General features: G+C 36.7%; 1 protein-coding gene across 1 annotated transcript in view; it reads left to right on the forward strand.

The window, feature by feature from the left end:
* Acss3 (acyl-CoA synthetase short chain family member 3) overlaps positions 1-16108 on the forward strand; it is a 150525-nt gene that overhangs the window by 22991 nt on the left and 111426 nt on the right. Inside the window, exon 2 of the mRNA XM_075954457.1 lies at positions 6190-6334. Coding sequence (XP_075810572.1) covers positions 6190-6334 — 145 coding nt within the window. The remainder of the gene's footprint in view (positions 1-6189; positions 6335-16108) is intronic.

Raw genomic sequence — 16108 nt, forward strand, 5'->3', positions numbered from 1 at the left:
TTTGAAAATGTTTTCCTCAAACCCAGACTTTATGTATGTGTGTATGTATGTATATTTTATTTATGTATCTATCATCTACCTGTCTGTCTAATTTATCTATTTCTCTAATATTTTAATTATCTATGCACATCTATGCATATATTCATATGCGTGTCAAAATGCAGACTTCAACAATATATTTCAGTATCTTAGTGAAGTTTGGACTTAATGCCTATACTCTGTTCCTGTGATCATTTGAGAGAAGATTTTAGATGGCCATGTTGCATTGTATTACTGTTAATTTTATTTATATATGTTATTTTATAGCTTTTAGTATTCAGAAACTCCTGTATTTAATAAATAAAGCCCTGCTCCATGCCAGAAAACATTTTTATATTTATGTGATATGATATGATGTGTGTGTGTTCACGTGTGTGTGTTTGTGTGTGTGTGTGTGTGTGTGTGTGTGTGCGCGCGCGCGCACATTGGAGAAGGAGTCAATTATCCTTAACCATTTATCCAACATCCATCTGTTTGATTTTGGAGTTGTTTTGAGATGGTTATTGAGATGCAGTTCTTTTTTTTGTAGCATTTTAGATGTTTTTCTGTTTTAAAGAAATAGCCCATACATTTCCACGTGGAATTGTTCTGCAGTATGAGATACTGTTTCTGTTACATATGTCACGAATTTCGGATTTGACAATGTTTTTCTCCCATTTAAATCAGATATCAAAAAGCTACCTCTGACCTGAACTAGTGGTGCCAGCATTACTAACTATACCACTGTTGTTAGCAATCTCACATTTGCCTTCTTGCTACAGAAAAACCCAGGACACTGGACATTTGAAGTAAACACTGCAACACCAAACTAAACTTTCTAATCAATATTCATTTAGTTTCAGTTCTATACTTTTTTTTTTTTGACTATTCAGTTTTACTACAACGCACATTCAGATTTCTGTCAACTTTCTCTGAAAGGAATTTGGGGCCAGTAATTATGTATCGTAAGGATAGGGAAGCCTTCTTCCTTTCTTCAACAGAACTGAAAAGCTGAATCAGTGTAAAACAGAGATCAATTCCAAAATCCCTACTGAGAGAACATTCCAGCAGTTGGGTTAGAAAATTTATGTAACTAAAAAGACTGATGTATGGGAAGAGAAGAGGATCAAGAAAGAGCACTTAAGGATTATTTAAAAAGTGATGCTTGGAAAACAGTTATTGACATGTAAAATAATGGTTTCCACGTGTATGTAAGGCTATGCAGTATGTGTACATATATACAATAAATAATATAATGCATAGGTGGCATGGAACATATTTTGGCTATCATATACAAATTGCATCTTTTCCATATTAATAAATACTGGGCAATTTGGATTTATATATTATATTAAATAAGAAGCATAGTGTATGAATCATCTTAGCGAAATGTCACAGACGATATGACAAAATTATTTATTGTATATATACAAGTATAAAGTGCTTTTGTGTTAGAAAACATCACATATTAAAATTAATCAATGTGCTGAAAAAATCATCTAGAGCAATGTCAAATGGAAGTTGAATATTCTATAGAAAGTACTTTCAAAAATCACTATGTTGATCTGCTTAAGTCTAGCAACAAATAAATAATTAAAATTATTTTTAAATTTTTGTATGAGCAGGCAGTGGTGGCGCACACCTTTAATCCCAGCTCTTGGGAGGCAGAAGCAGGCGGATCTTTGTGAGTTAGAAGACAGCCTGGTCTACAAGAGCTAGTTCCAGGACAGGTTCCAAAGATACAGAGAAACCTCATCTCAAAAAAAACAAAACAAAATTGTATTAAAAGAAATTGAGAATACGCTGTATTTGCAGGAATTTGATGAAGTGAAAATGCAGGTAATGTTGGTGATGTAAACCGATTTGTCATTTCGAGAAACCAATTGGATTATCTGACTTTTATGTATGTATACACACGCTGAACTATAGGACTCCAACCAGAAACTATAATTTGAAATAAACAGCATGGCTAATATGTCTCTACAGGACACTCCATCCTAAGATAATTTACAATAATGATGATTTTGTGCATGGCAATTTTCAGGCTCACAGTTTCAGCTTTATCATGGAGTAGTGATTGAATAGATTATACCATCATTCAACATGCTTTACAAAACAATTTCATATCTTTGGGAGGCTCAAGGTGCAATGCTAAATACAAAATCGTAGTAACCCATTATCTGTACAGTGAGCCATATTTACACACTGAAAGAGTGTAATTTTTAGAGCATTAGTAATCTGGAGAGACTCTCATTTAAAATCTACCCAGGGACTTAGAAGTGACAGTAGCTAGAACAGCACGTAAGTTTTCAATTGACCTTTACTGAAATGATTTGATTTAAAGAGAAATAAGCATCTTGTCATAGTAGGCTAATCAAATCTTCGAGCTGAAAAGCCTCTCGCAGTTCACTTGGTCCAGTCATCCACAGTCTATCTCTGTGTCTGGCCAGTTTGTGATGAGGGACTCGGTAGCTGTAACTCCTAAGAGTCATGGGCTTCTTTCACCCTTGCAGCTCAGTCCTTCCTCGTCTTTGGATTTCCTCCCTAACGGCCCCAAAGGACCTTATTCTTTCCTAAATTTCTTTAAGCATATTCTTCAAAGAGCAGGGTTAATAATGCAAATATCAAGCTATTCATAAGTTGTGAACAATAGGCAAAAATCCAAATTCTGTGAACATTATATAAAAGTCAGGCGATGTTGAAGGGTTTGGTTTTCTTCAAGCTGCTACCAGTTCCCTTTTACGTAAAATGTGATTAATAATGATGGGACCTTCTTCATAGGGACTTTTATGATTTTTATTATTAGTGTGTTTGTGTGTATGTATATGTGTGTGTCTAAGTTTGCACATGTGCGAACACACATGGTAATGTTTAGCAGCTGGTTCTCTTTTTCTACCTTACTTATGTTTATGAGACAGGAGTATCTCATATAGCCCAGAATGGCTTGAACTCAGTACGCAGCCGAGGATGAACTTAACTTTCTATTCCTCTTGTTTCCACCTCCAGAGTGATGGAATGACATGAACATGTCACCATGCCATGTTGGAGATCTAATCAAGGACCTTTTGCCTATTAGACAACCATGCTACCAAAGGAGCTATACCTCGAGTCCCTCTGCCATGTTGATGAGGCAGGATTTGTTTTATTTTTGCTTTTCCCAGGCTTGCTGGCCCCCAAGTTTCTGGACAATCCTACAGTCTCCACTTTGAATCTCTCCTTAGGAGTGCCATGATTGCAGATACACGACTGTCTTGTCTGTGTGTGTAGGGAATAATAGGCTATGAGGCTTTTATTTCCCGAGCCATTTCACCAACATTTAGATGTTTTAATGAGTTTGTATATGTGAAGAATTGGCCCGAGGATAAAGATTAAATAAAACTAGGGCCTTCTGGTTTTGATTCCAGGTAGAAAATATACTTCTCCTTTTCTTTATGTTAAACACAATGCCAAACATAGAATTTTATATTTCAAGTGCAGATAAGAAGAACGCTGACAGATGAGGGCAGCCAACTAAGAATTCAGGGAACATGAGAAATGACATAGAAATGAGGTCTCTGGGTTTTCTTTGTGCTTCTATAACCCAGTCTGGATGCTGGAGAAGCTGACAGTCTGGAAAAACTATGGAAAACACACTTAAAAATGAGCTACAACCAAAGATTTTCTCTTGGGAAAAAGCATCAGGAAAAGGAAAGCCTGCCTGTACAGGACATGCTAAATGACAAGTGTCCTAATCCTTCCCAACACCACAGAAAACACTGGTTCTAACACAGTTCTCATCAGGAAAAGCAGAGCACGGCAGGCATCAATTGGTCATTTTGGGGGTGGGGAGGGCAGGCTATAAGGGCAGGCTATATACCCAACAGGCCTGACTTCCCAGCTGATGTCTGATAAGTTTTGAGCTAGTTAGAATGTTCATTCTTGTTAAACTAAGGAGGTCAAAAGATGAAAAGTACTGTGGAAACTCCCATCTTTTCACCGTGGATGGAGAATGAGAACATAGTTGAAGCTTTTCTATATCTGTTTTGTCTCATTTTTTTGTTCAGTCGTGACTTGTCCAGATTTATGAGTTTGTAATTTTTCGGTTCTTTTTGTTGTTGATATCCAGCCCTAATCCATGTTCATCATATAGAATGCAGGGTATTATTTCAATTTTTTAGTGAGACTTTCTTTGTGTCTGATATGTGGTTAATTTTGGCGAAAGTTCCATGAAGTGCAGAGAAGAAGGTATACTCTATTGGGTTTGGGTAAAATGTTCTATAAATATCTGTTTGGTCCAGTTGGCTTATAATGTCGGTTAGGTCCAGCATTTCTCTGTTTAGTTTCTCTCAGGATGACCTGTGTCTTGGCAAGAGTGGAGTATTGGAGTCTCCCACTATCAGTGTGAGAGAGTTAATATGTGATTTAAGCTGTAGTAGTTTCTCTATGAACTGGAGTACCCTTTAGTTTGCTGCATAGATTTTCAGAATTGCAATGTCCTTTTGGCGGGTTTTCTTTTGATGAGGACGTAACATCCTTTTATATATCTTCCGATTAGTTTGGGTCGAAGCCTATTTTGTTGGATATTAAAATGGCTACACTAGCTTCCTTCTTAGGCTCATTTTCTTGGCATATTATTTCCATCCTTCCACTCAACAGAGGTGACGTCTGTTGAAAATCCTGTTTTCTGTTTTCACTTTCAGTTTTCTCCCAGTTTAAGTTTTCTTAATTGATTCTATTTTTACATGAAAGTCTTGAGCTGTTTCCATTTCATCTTGCTGTTTGTGTGTGTTTTCGTGAACTTCTTTAAGGAATTAATCCGTTTTCTCTTTAAGAGCCTTTAACATGTTCTTAAAGGCTACTGGGAAAACCTTGTCTTGTGCTTAGTCTGTGCTGTATTTCCCATGGCCTGCAGCAGTAGGGATGTTGGGCTTTCCTGGGGGACATTCTGTCCTAGCTGTTATGCTTTTATGCAGCTTCTACGCATCTGGGTTTTTATTGGTTGAAAACTAGGTGCTGATATCTGGTCTTGTTTTTGTTGGCTTGGTATCACATTTCTTTGTTACTCTTTCCTTCTCTGGATCTAAGTAGCGTGTGGTGACTGTGGATTGCCAGGTAGAGAACGATTCTGAGATTCCGGCAGGTGTGGCCACTAGGGTTTTAGTTAGAATGTTTCTTTGAGTTGGGAGCTGACGCTTAAGTGGGGAGATCGGCTAGAAGGGGGTTCCTGAGGGGGTCCACAGGAGGGAGGAAAGCCAGTTGTGACACCTGGATCTGTTTAGTCCCCTGGGAATGAAGGCATGGAACAGGAAAAGGCCACAGCTAACAGTCTTCCACAGAGCTGAGCATGAGACTGGGGGATTGGGTTTAGAAGAGATGAAAAGGAGTGAGGGTCTGCAGATCAACTACCTGCCTCACTGGCCACGTGGCCTCTGGAAAGGCTTGAATTGATATAGGTTACAGTCCATCATGTAGAGAGCCAAGGCAGGAACTTGCAGCTAAGAATTATAGCAAAGACTGCAGAAGAATTCTGCTTATTAGCTTGTTTCCCCTTGCTTGTTTTTGTATACAGTCCAGGCCCATGTGACCAAGGATGGTACAGTCCACAGTGGGATGGAAACACTCCTGCTAATTAATAATTTCTAAATGTCTCAAAGACATGTAAATAAGACAATCCAATGGAAACAATGCTTCAGTGAATTCTCTCTCTCCAGTTGTGTCAAGCTGACATACGAAGCTAACTATGACAATATATTTCAAAGAACTAGCTTTTTAAGTGTTCGTCTATTTGTCACAGCTAGCAGAATGTCCACCAGACATCTTCCAGCTCCCTTTTCATAATCTCTATTGCCTCAGCACTCCACTTACATAGGATTCATTTTACCTCTATAAATATATTCCTCAGGTACTGTAGACTCCCCTTTCATCTTGAGCAATAATATCCACAGAGCTGTCAGTTGAAAGTGCAAAGTGTGTTTTTTCCATTATACATGACTATAAATCCATATTTATTAAAGTACAAATGTTCTCTGGGTGTCATTTTAAATATGTGTTTTACCATCATCCTTTTCTGCATGAAGTGCTGTAGGAAGCACTGTCCCAAGGACATCTACAGCAGCTAGGTAGAGAGCAAAGTGGTTGACAAAAAATATCTTGTGAAAAGAGTCATTCATTTTTCTTTCCAATGTATTTCAGGTTTGTGGAAGGGATGCTCAATATTTGTTACAATGCTATTGATCGACACATTGAAAATGGCCAAGGGGATAAGATTGCAATCATCTATGACAGCCCTGTCACAAACACTAAAGCAACTATCACCTATAAGGAAGTCTTGGAGCAGGTAATGTCACAAACTTTCTCACCATGTTGGTTAGTATATAGACGTTATATAGGCTACAATATGCTCTCATTATATAGCCATTTTAAATATCTTGACATGCGCTAATGATTTTTTATAATCTTAGAATTAAACACAGATATATATGTGAGTAAATTTTGATTATTTTAATTCATATTTTATAGTACTGAAAGGGACTCATTTTACTTGGGAAAGCAAGCAAATGTGCAGAATACTTTTAAATGCTCTTCTGTCTTTCGCTGTCTATTGTTATTGTCACCATGAGAACTAAAGAGGCCACTTCTCATTTTTATGTGATGGATGGTCTGCTACACACACTCCTTCTCACTTAGCTCTCTCCATTTTAGATCATCATCTAAATTTTCTTCTTTCTCCTTTTCCTTAAAACTTCAAGTTAGTTTTAATTTTCATTTCTCTAACTGCTAAGGATGTTGAAGTCTTTTAAATTTATTTCTTAGCCATTTTTATGTTTTCCTTTGAGAACTCTCTGTTGAGTTTGGTAGCCTATTTTTAATTGGCTCATTTGTTTTCTTGCCTCCTTGTTTTTGAGTTCTTTAAATATTATGAATATTGATCTCCCATCAGATATATAAACTGACAAAGATGCTCAACATGGGTTTCTTCTTTAATTGGTTGATTTAGAGAGGCTGAGGGAAGAATGGGAAGGGAAGAAGTGATGTAATTATATTTTAATTAAAATATATTTATAAAATATTGTCACTTGGTGAGTAAAACCCTGATTCCTATGGCATACAAGACACTTTGAAATCAAGCCACAGCATCATGTCAAACTTTTATTTTCTAATATTCTTAGCCAGTTGTACAATGTTTTCTTTTTTTCACCTTACTCTTTCGTCTTGTATGTGGTGTATAGATGTGTATGCACATGGGTTTGTAGGTACACACGCATGTGTGGAACCCTGAGGTTTCTTTTGGTGTTTTCCTCTGTTCTTCACCTTATTTTTTGAGAGGGGAATCTCGGGATGTTCCTGAAGATCACTGTTTTGGCTAGAATTGATAGTCACGGAGCTTCTGGGATCTGCTTATCTCCTTTCTTCTGGTGGTATGTCCTAGACATGGCATATGCCAACATACCTGACTTTTAAGTAGTTACTGGGGACATGAACTCAAATCATCATTCTTGTGTTGCTAATATTTTATATGCTGAGCCATCACCATTTGTGCCTTTGAAGCTCTTTGCAAATCTTCTTTCCTTTGTCCCACTTACTCTTTTTTTGTGTAGTTCTACTTCTATGTGTGGTTCTTAGGTGGACCATAATGTTGACAAATGGATGGTAATACATTTTTATGTTATCATCAAAGTAGACATAAAGTCCCAGAAATAATTACAAAGGTATTTGAGTGGTGCTAAACTTGCCTAAAGTGAGATGGTCTTTAGGGGTTCCTGCTTCATGAAACAGTCTGCCAGACATCCTGCAGAAGAAAGTGACTGGCAAACTGCCAATATAGGCAGAACTGTCTTTGAAATTTCCTGCTTCTTGGAAAAGTCTGTCAGATACTATGGGCCTGTAGGCTGAAGATGGATGCTTCAATGGTACAGAAGAACTTTGGACGACAGTTCAGGCAGTGAGATGTCTCTGTCAATTCTAAAGTTTTGGAAGTTTCTTACAATGTACTTCCTGTTTACTTAGGTAATACTATATCCTTCTGGAGTCTTTAATGGAGTTGAAGAATAGTTATAATTATAGTTTTCTTTAGCTATAATAAAAGATAAAGTAGATATAAATATTTTAACTGTAATTCTTGCTTGATACCTGTTTTGTTCCATGTAATTTTTCTGTGTTCAAGTTAAAACCTTCCTTTTTATTTAAACAGAAAAGGGGAAATGGTGTGGTAAGTCCTCATGTTTATTAATAAATAAAGAAGCTTCTTTCAGCCAATAGCTTAACAGAATATAGTCAGGCTGGAAAAGATTTATACAGAGAGTAGGCAGAGTCAAGGAGACTCCATGTAGCTGCCAGAGAGAAAAGACATGGGCTGCCCTCTAAAAACTTGCTGGTAGACCACAAGCCTTGTGGTAAAATATAAAATAATGGAAATTGGTTAGTTCTAGATGTCAGACCTAGCTAGAAATATGCTTAATCTATTGGCCAAACAATATTGCAAATAATATAGTTTCTGTGTGATTATTTCGGGTCTAAGTGGCTGGGAACAGATGAGCAGCCACTCCCAACATTTGAGTAAGTTAGGTCAGTGGAAAATTACTCTTGCTTTGTAGGCATTTCACTGTATACAATCTTTTAAGGGGAAATATAACTGAAGGACATAATTTTTTATGTCACTATTGACATTTTGCATCAGAAAATTCTTCAATGGCGGGGCTTCATCATCACAGTGGAATATGTTTAGGGATGTCCTGACCTCTACTTACAAGTAGCAATCATACCTGGGCTGTGATGAATAAATATATACCCAAACATTGCTGTGTTGGCAAAATTTCCCTAGACTGTGCAGTGCTGGATGAGCCCTCCAATTGGCCAAACTTAGGTTTCATTAATGGAATATCAGGAAACGGGGACAAAACATTTCATCCTCTTGGTTTTCTATTATCAATTAAGAGTCTGCTTCATAATAGTACCATGGTTCTCAACCTTCCTGATTCTGCAACCCTTTAATATAGTTCCTCGTTATGTGGTGACCCCAAACCATAAAACTGTTTTGTTGCTACTTCATAATTTTGATTTTGCTGTGATTATAAATTGTGATGTAAATATCTGATATCCAGGATATTTGATATGCAGCCCGTGTGAGGGATTGTGACTCACAGGTTGAGAACTACTACTCTAGAACTTAAAGGAATTTCAGTCTAGCTAAAAAGACATTTCAGGCTGAGTAGCCCAAGACATGGCCAAAATTAAAACCAAAAAGGAGTGCTGTGCTATATGGTTTGGTGTATTGGTTGTTGTTCTGAAAGTAGAAAAATCTGTATTTGTGAAATGAAATTCCATGCAGGGTTGACACTGGAGTCAATGTGTGCATAATTTATGAGTCACGGTGCTAATGTGAGAGGAAATAGAAAGTGTCTGAAGTACTGCACTTTTTATTATAGGTTTGCATTTCCACATTTTGGAAGAGGCATTATCTGTGGCTGTAAAAGTACTCCTGAGATTCTGGCACACTGCCACATGCTCAAATTTGCAAATTTGAAAGCCTACGATAATTGCACATTTTAATTGATGTTAGATTGTGCAGAATACAATGCGTATTCATGCATTGTTAAAGTATTATCTCTGTTAGCATATTCGATTTGATGAGCATATAAACATTAGAGTCAAAGAAATATCTTTAAGGAAATCTTAAGCAATAAGCGTGGTGTCCGTTTCTGCTGCTTTCTCTTTAAATTACGTAAACTGTCTAAGATCGTCACGTGCACATGTTTTTCTCAGAATCTTTCTGCTAACTCATCTCATTTCCACATAGCGAGTCTGGACTCTGAGACTCTTTTGACTTCTGTGCTAGTTCACGGGTTTCAGTTCAGCCTGACATGAAAGTACTTAAGAGGGCTGTTCCTCTTAGCTGCTGTCGGCCTCTGTTCTCTGGGCTTTCTTCTCCAAAGTATTAAAGGAAGAACTGTTCCACCGAGACAGAGAGGCATTGTTCTCTCGCTTTGATTACCTGCTCCCAGCTCCCTGCAGTCTCTATTTTACTGAGAAAGACAGAGAAAGGTTTAATGAGCAATGCCATTGAGAACAAACAGAAAGAACAATCATACCAGGACTCATTTCATCTACCTTGATTCATTTTCACTTGGCATTTTAAATAGGTAAAATTTGATTCAAGTGTCTTAATGTTTTTTTTTATTTAATTAATAAACTGCAAATTTTAGGCTGACACTCCTCAGTGATAAGAAAGATGGATAGTTTTAAAGGTGGGGTCAGAGCCTTTCCGAACGGCTGTTATCTGAATGTCTGATTATTTTCAACAGCCCTTTGCTAAAGTATTTGTTCAGGGATGAGAGCCCTGTTTAAGGTCAGGCCTCCATTCAGTAAATGTTTACCTTTGTATTGTTAAATTTTGTTTGGAATAAAGGATAACATAACTGGACAAATGTCTTACTGCCCAGTGCTGGAAAAACATACAAATTAAAATTCAACTGTTATACAAGAGTCGGAGTAGGCCTAGGTTCTGTTCTCTATGGGGAGAATGTGGAGAAGCATTGGTGTTTACTATTGATTTCTCAGTAGTATCAATTACCTGTGCTAACTAATTTATTATTTTTTATCTTTATCAAGCATATGGGGGGGTGCACATATATGCCTTCTGAGGCTATAAGAGGGCATATCCAGTCCTCTTGAACTGGAATTGGCAGGCCATTGTGAGCTACCATTCTTGTAGTAGGAGTTGATCCTGATGTGTCTAGAAGCATGGCTTGGGCTCTTAACCACTGAGCCATCTCTCCAGGCAGACACTGTGATAACTAATTCATAAAGACAAAAGGTTTATTTTGGGCTACCATTTAAGATCGCGTGGGCCTATTTCTTTGGGCCTGTGTGGTAATGACAGTGGTGGAGACTGTGGTGTGGTGAAGCAAAGTACTCACCTCATGGCTGGAAAGCAGAAAAAAAGGGGAAAAGCCAAGGACAGTCACCTCTTCTGTAGACACAAACCTTAGTGACCCAAGGAAGCCCTGCCTCCTATGAGTTCAGTTGCTTCTATCAGAACTGTTCCAGAGGCTGTCTTGATGCGGATATCTTTGACAGGCACTTTTCAAAACCACAGTATTACCTAATGTGGTCAGGAGTAAATAGGGTCTAGTAAAAGTTCCTGGTTAGTTCAGGTGCTTCTTTTATACTTGAAATGAGTTTTACCCTCTCCGGTGTCTTTTTTGATTTTCGAGACTGGGTTTCTCCGTAGCTTTTGGTTCCTGTCTTGGAACTAGCTCTTGTAGACCAGGCTGGCCTCGAACTCACAGAGATCCGCCTGCCTCTGCCTCCCGAGTGCTGGGATTAAAGGCGTGCACCACCACCGCCCGGCTTCCTCTCCAGTGTCTTAAATCTCATGTTATGTCTGTTCTGTTTTATCATCTTTAAGATCTTCCCTGACCATATTACCTGTGCGTGTTCTTGTCCACTCTGCTTAATTGCCCCCTCTTGATTTCATTTTTATTACTCAATATTGCTCCTTGGGTTTTATTTATATGCTTTTGAATGATGCTGCTACGTGTAATATGTAAGGTTTATAAGGAGAGACATGTTTGCTTTATCTGTAGAATGTTGCCAGGCATATAGGGAATATTTATTGAACTATGAATGAATGAATGAATGTACTACCATGTGAAATCTTAATGTCTACTATATTTATTTGAATGGAATTCTTTAGTGTACATTACTTACAGAATTTGGATTTCCTAACTTAATTTTGTTTTGCTTGATTCTCCAAGATGTATAGATTCTTTTTAGGTTCTTCAAAATAAGCATCTGAAAAATTTGCATGCCAGCAAACATGCATATGTTTATTGTACTCTTTTCATTTTAACTATGTTCAAGTTAACAGACTATCATATTAAGCCTCAGTGAAATCAAATGCATGTGTGTTTGTATGAGCACACATATATTATGTAGAATGTCACCAATTTAACGTTGAATTCATCTCTGTGTGTGGATTTCCCTTTTTGCTATGGTAGCAATTATGAATTTTTATGTGTATTCACTGTGTTAAAAAGGTGACCTTCCATAAAGGGAACCTGAGAATTTTTCATGAAGACAGGTATATGAGGGAAATTGATAAAAACAGAGTGTGTGTTAAATTTTCCAGATCTAATCCACCTCAAAGTGCCTATTATCTTTATTAAAGGTAATTTTTGCAGTAATTATAGCAGTAGTTGTAATTATGAAGGCTTAATAATTTAGCGGAAAAAATTACTCTGTAATCATGGGCTGTGTTTCATGAAAAGTCCACTTCCAATCTGTGCTCTTTAGAACACTCTCTTCAAAGTATGAAATCCATCTTCTCAGAAATAGGTCAGGGGAAAGCAGTCTGATGCTCCCTCATCATTGACACCAATATTATTCTTACGCAGATACCCTAAAGTAAAGGCACAATATCATACGTTCACATCTCTCCCTGCTGGTGATGGTCTTGTTTGGGAGGCAGTATTTCATCTATTTTCTATCTCAAGGTACCCAAGTAAACACTAAAAGTCAAATCAATACTAAAATGACACAAAAAAGTATATGTCTAAAAGAGAAATGATTGTTTCCATCCTTGATAGGTAGATAAGTAAAGCTAATTTATGTAGAAATTGTAGTCACTCATGTATTTCCTCCCATTGTGCAGTGCATTCAGTTTTATGTAATGACATATATAGATTCAAATAAAATAAGATGGTATCCATATACACCATTACATTTTTTATAAGTAGTATTTGTATATAACTAGATCAGGAAGCCCAATATTCCAAAACTACCAGAAGACCTCATTATTTCTCCTTCAGTTATTTCTCATCCAGTTTCTATATGAGTTATGAGTTCATCTCTGATGCATGCAGACCATTCATGAGATAAGCCCACGCTTAAACTTTATACAAATCGAATGACGTAATATTTTACATATAGAATTTTTCTTTCCCAACTTTCAGTTCATCTCATCCCCAGAGGTCGTGGTTTGGTTATTTGAGAAGTTCGTGTTTGAGAGCATTGCCAATTTTGATGATTATATATATTCGTTTCGATTGGGATACATTTAGGAATGAGGTGTTTGGTTCAATTCTGTCTCAAGCAAAGGGTAATTTGTTGTTTTACAGTGGTTGTAGCTATTTCTCTGCCTCTATGCTGTGTGAGAATATAATTTTCCAACACTGTTGACAGTTGCATGCCTATGTGATTTTGTCCTTTTGATGAGGGCTGTGTGTGTGTGGCAATTGCATGTTGTGGTCTTAGGTCATTTTTTCCAAAAGTTGATGAAGCTGAGCCTGCTTGTCCAAGATGACCCACCCTTGACATCCTCTTTTCAAGAGATTTCCCTCATAGTTTTAACCTATTCACGTTTGTACAAGATTGTTGGACTGCCATGTTCTCAGATCGGGGGAACAAATATTTTCCGAATTAAGGGAAAGATTCATTAATTTTTTAAGCTCTTAGAACAAAAGATGAAAATATTTAAAACAAGTTTTATAACTGACATGATTTTAAGAATCTGAAACTGAGAATCTATTTTTCTCTACTTTTAAAGTAAGTAATGAAAACAACTACACAATGATAGTTCTTTCAATTTGAAAAAAAGTTGAAATAATTTTGACATAAATACTTTCCAACAGACTATCTTAAGAGAGGAAGCAAGGGTTCCAATGTTTAAGGTAGAGAAAAACAAAAATAAAGAACCCACAATGGTAATTCTGTGTTGATCCTTTCATTAATATTAAAGGGCAGCAGATAATTAATTTTGAATGATCAAATCCAAAAATTTTTCATGTCCTTTATGTCTTTGTGAGTTTATGATGTAGTGTTTTACACATACATACACACACACACACATACACACACACAAAATTACTTTTAGCAGAAGCACTTGTATTTAAATTAAGACAAGTTATAACAAGCTAAATACAAACTTGAATTTCTCCAACACGCTTTAAAACTAAGAAAAATTGTTAGATTTGGAAATTATTCAAAAATAAAGGAAACAATTATAAGTACAGTTTTACTAGACAACACAGGAAACAACTAATAAAAGGAAGAAACAATGGTTTAATATTTGCCAGTTTTCCATTTTCAATATAGAATCACTTTTCAAAATGAAAGCTGCCTGTTATTTTTACATCAATCTAAAATAGCAGCAATACAACAAACCCCTTTGATTTTCTCAGCTTGGTTTTTGAAGATGACATTATCTGTGAAATCAAGATTACTGTTTGGAGTAAAAATCATCTTCTTTGCACTTACTGCTGCATCAGATGCTATTTTACCAATGCGAGACCTAGAGCACCTTCCTCATAATTTTCTCCAAAGAATATTCCATAATTATAATTCCATAATACTTCAAAATATTCTCCAATTTTTACTCCACTTGTTAATGTCCCAGTGTGATCTCTTGAATGGAGAAAAAAAATCCTGTAGGTCTGGGGGTTCGAGGCCAGCCTGATCTACAAGAGCTAGTTCCGGGATAGGCACCAAAGCTACAGAGAAACCCTGTCTCGAAAAACCAAAAAAAAAAAAAAGAATTCTGTAGGTAAGAGCAGTATTTTATTCATCTTTTAACCTACACAGTAGCTGGAATAGCCCTCCAACAAGGAAGGATCATATCACACACTGAGAGAGTTCAGGAATAGAGCGTTAAATAACGTTCATTAAAAAGTAAAGACAAATCTAGTCTGAGACTAAGAGAATTAATTATTTCTAAAAATATCGTGTTCCTCCCACATTTTAATTCCACATGAGGGTTTTTATTTTTAATGGGGTGAACACAGTCCCTGTTCCCTAACTTTGAAGATCTATAATATCCTGCCCTATTTAAAGCTCTGCTTATGACATTTCCTTCATGTTGGCATCTTCAAAACCTGGAAAACTAGTACATAAGTCTCTATTCTTACATTTTCTTAGTGAATTTATCCTATTCATTGGTAGACCTTACTACATGACTTATCTACAGGATGGCTCACCTCTGAGCTACAGGCAACTCAATTCAACAAAATCAGCGGGATCTTTCCTTTGGATTTATTATTCTGGACTAAAATGGTGAACTAAATGTATTTATGCAAAGCACACATGAGGTATCCCGTATAGTGGCAGTTTGGATACATTATGAGTTCCAATAGTGAATGGATACTGCCTTTGTACACAAGGTAAACACATTATGGTTGGGAAAATACATTATGAAGTAAAAAGATAAGTCACTGTAACAAAATAAAAGAAAAACAAAGGCTAGGAGGGACTTGGGCTGCTCCTTTAGAGAGTTATTTCCAAAGTAGAGGCTTGTCAGCGGCCAGATAAACCCTGAGCCAAGTCATGAATAAAATGTAGTGAATAACATTTGAATATTTACATGAAAATTTTGTTGTGTAGAGACCCTGAAACTAAAGTAGACCTGGCCTATTGGGAAATCTAGAGGAGAATGGTAGAAGGTCATGATTGGAAGGCAGACTATGTAGAAAGGTACAGACCAGGATTAAGGCTGTGTTTATTCCCGGGAGAATGAAAATTTTCAGATTGCTTAAAGGACTCATTTCATCTTCTCTGTAGAAGTATGCAAGAAAAATGGGATAAGAAGAGATTACAGTGGTTCAGAAGCATACCTTAAATAACCCCAGAACAGTAGCATTAATAGACATAATGGGGAAATAGTGTGGAGAATGTCTGCAACATGATTTTCTGGTCTGATAATGCAGAGACAGCCCGTGTCGTGGCTTTCTGGTGACTATTCCACACCTATATGTCCGCTTGGATTTCTGACAATATCTGCTTCATTTGCAAATATCTCTGATTTTCAGTTACTTGTATGTGCCCCCTTTGCTCCCATATGTCAGTTCTTAATTTTCCAGTCTAAAGGGTTGATTGTTTTTAGGTAATTTTTCATGTAGAACCATTGGAATAATGACTTATTAATCATTTGTTCTTTTTCTGTCATATGTATTTATATCTACCATAGATTCATCATCATAGACATATAATATGCCTAGTTACAATAATTTAAAATTTTTCTAGGCATTTCTGCAATCCTTTGGCAAAAAAAAATCTCTTGAATGTTGCTGTATGAAGGCCAAGGTGTCAAAATTTTAGTACTCAGTTTTCCATTGTATTT

This window comes from Microtus pennsylvanicus, chromosome 20 (genome assembly GCF_037038515.1).
Source record: "Microtus pennsylvanicus isolate mMicPen1 chromosome 20, mMicPen1.hap1, whole genome shotgun sequence".
Lineage (NCBI taxonomy): Eukaryota > Metazoa > Chordata > Mammalia > Rodentia > Cricetidae > Microtus > Microtus pennsylvanicus.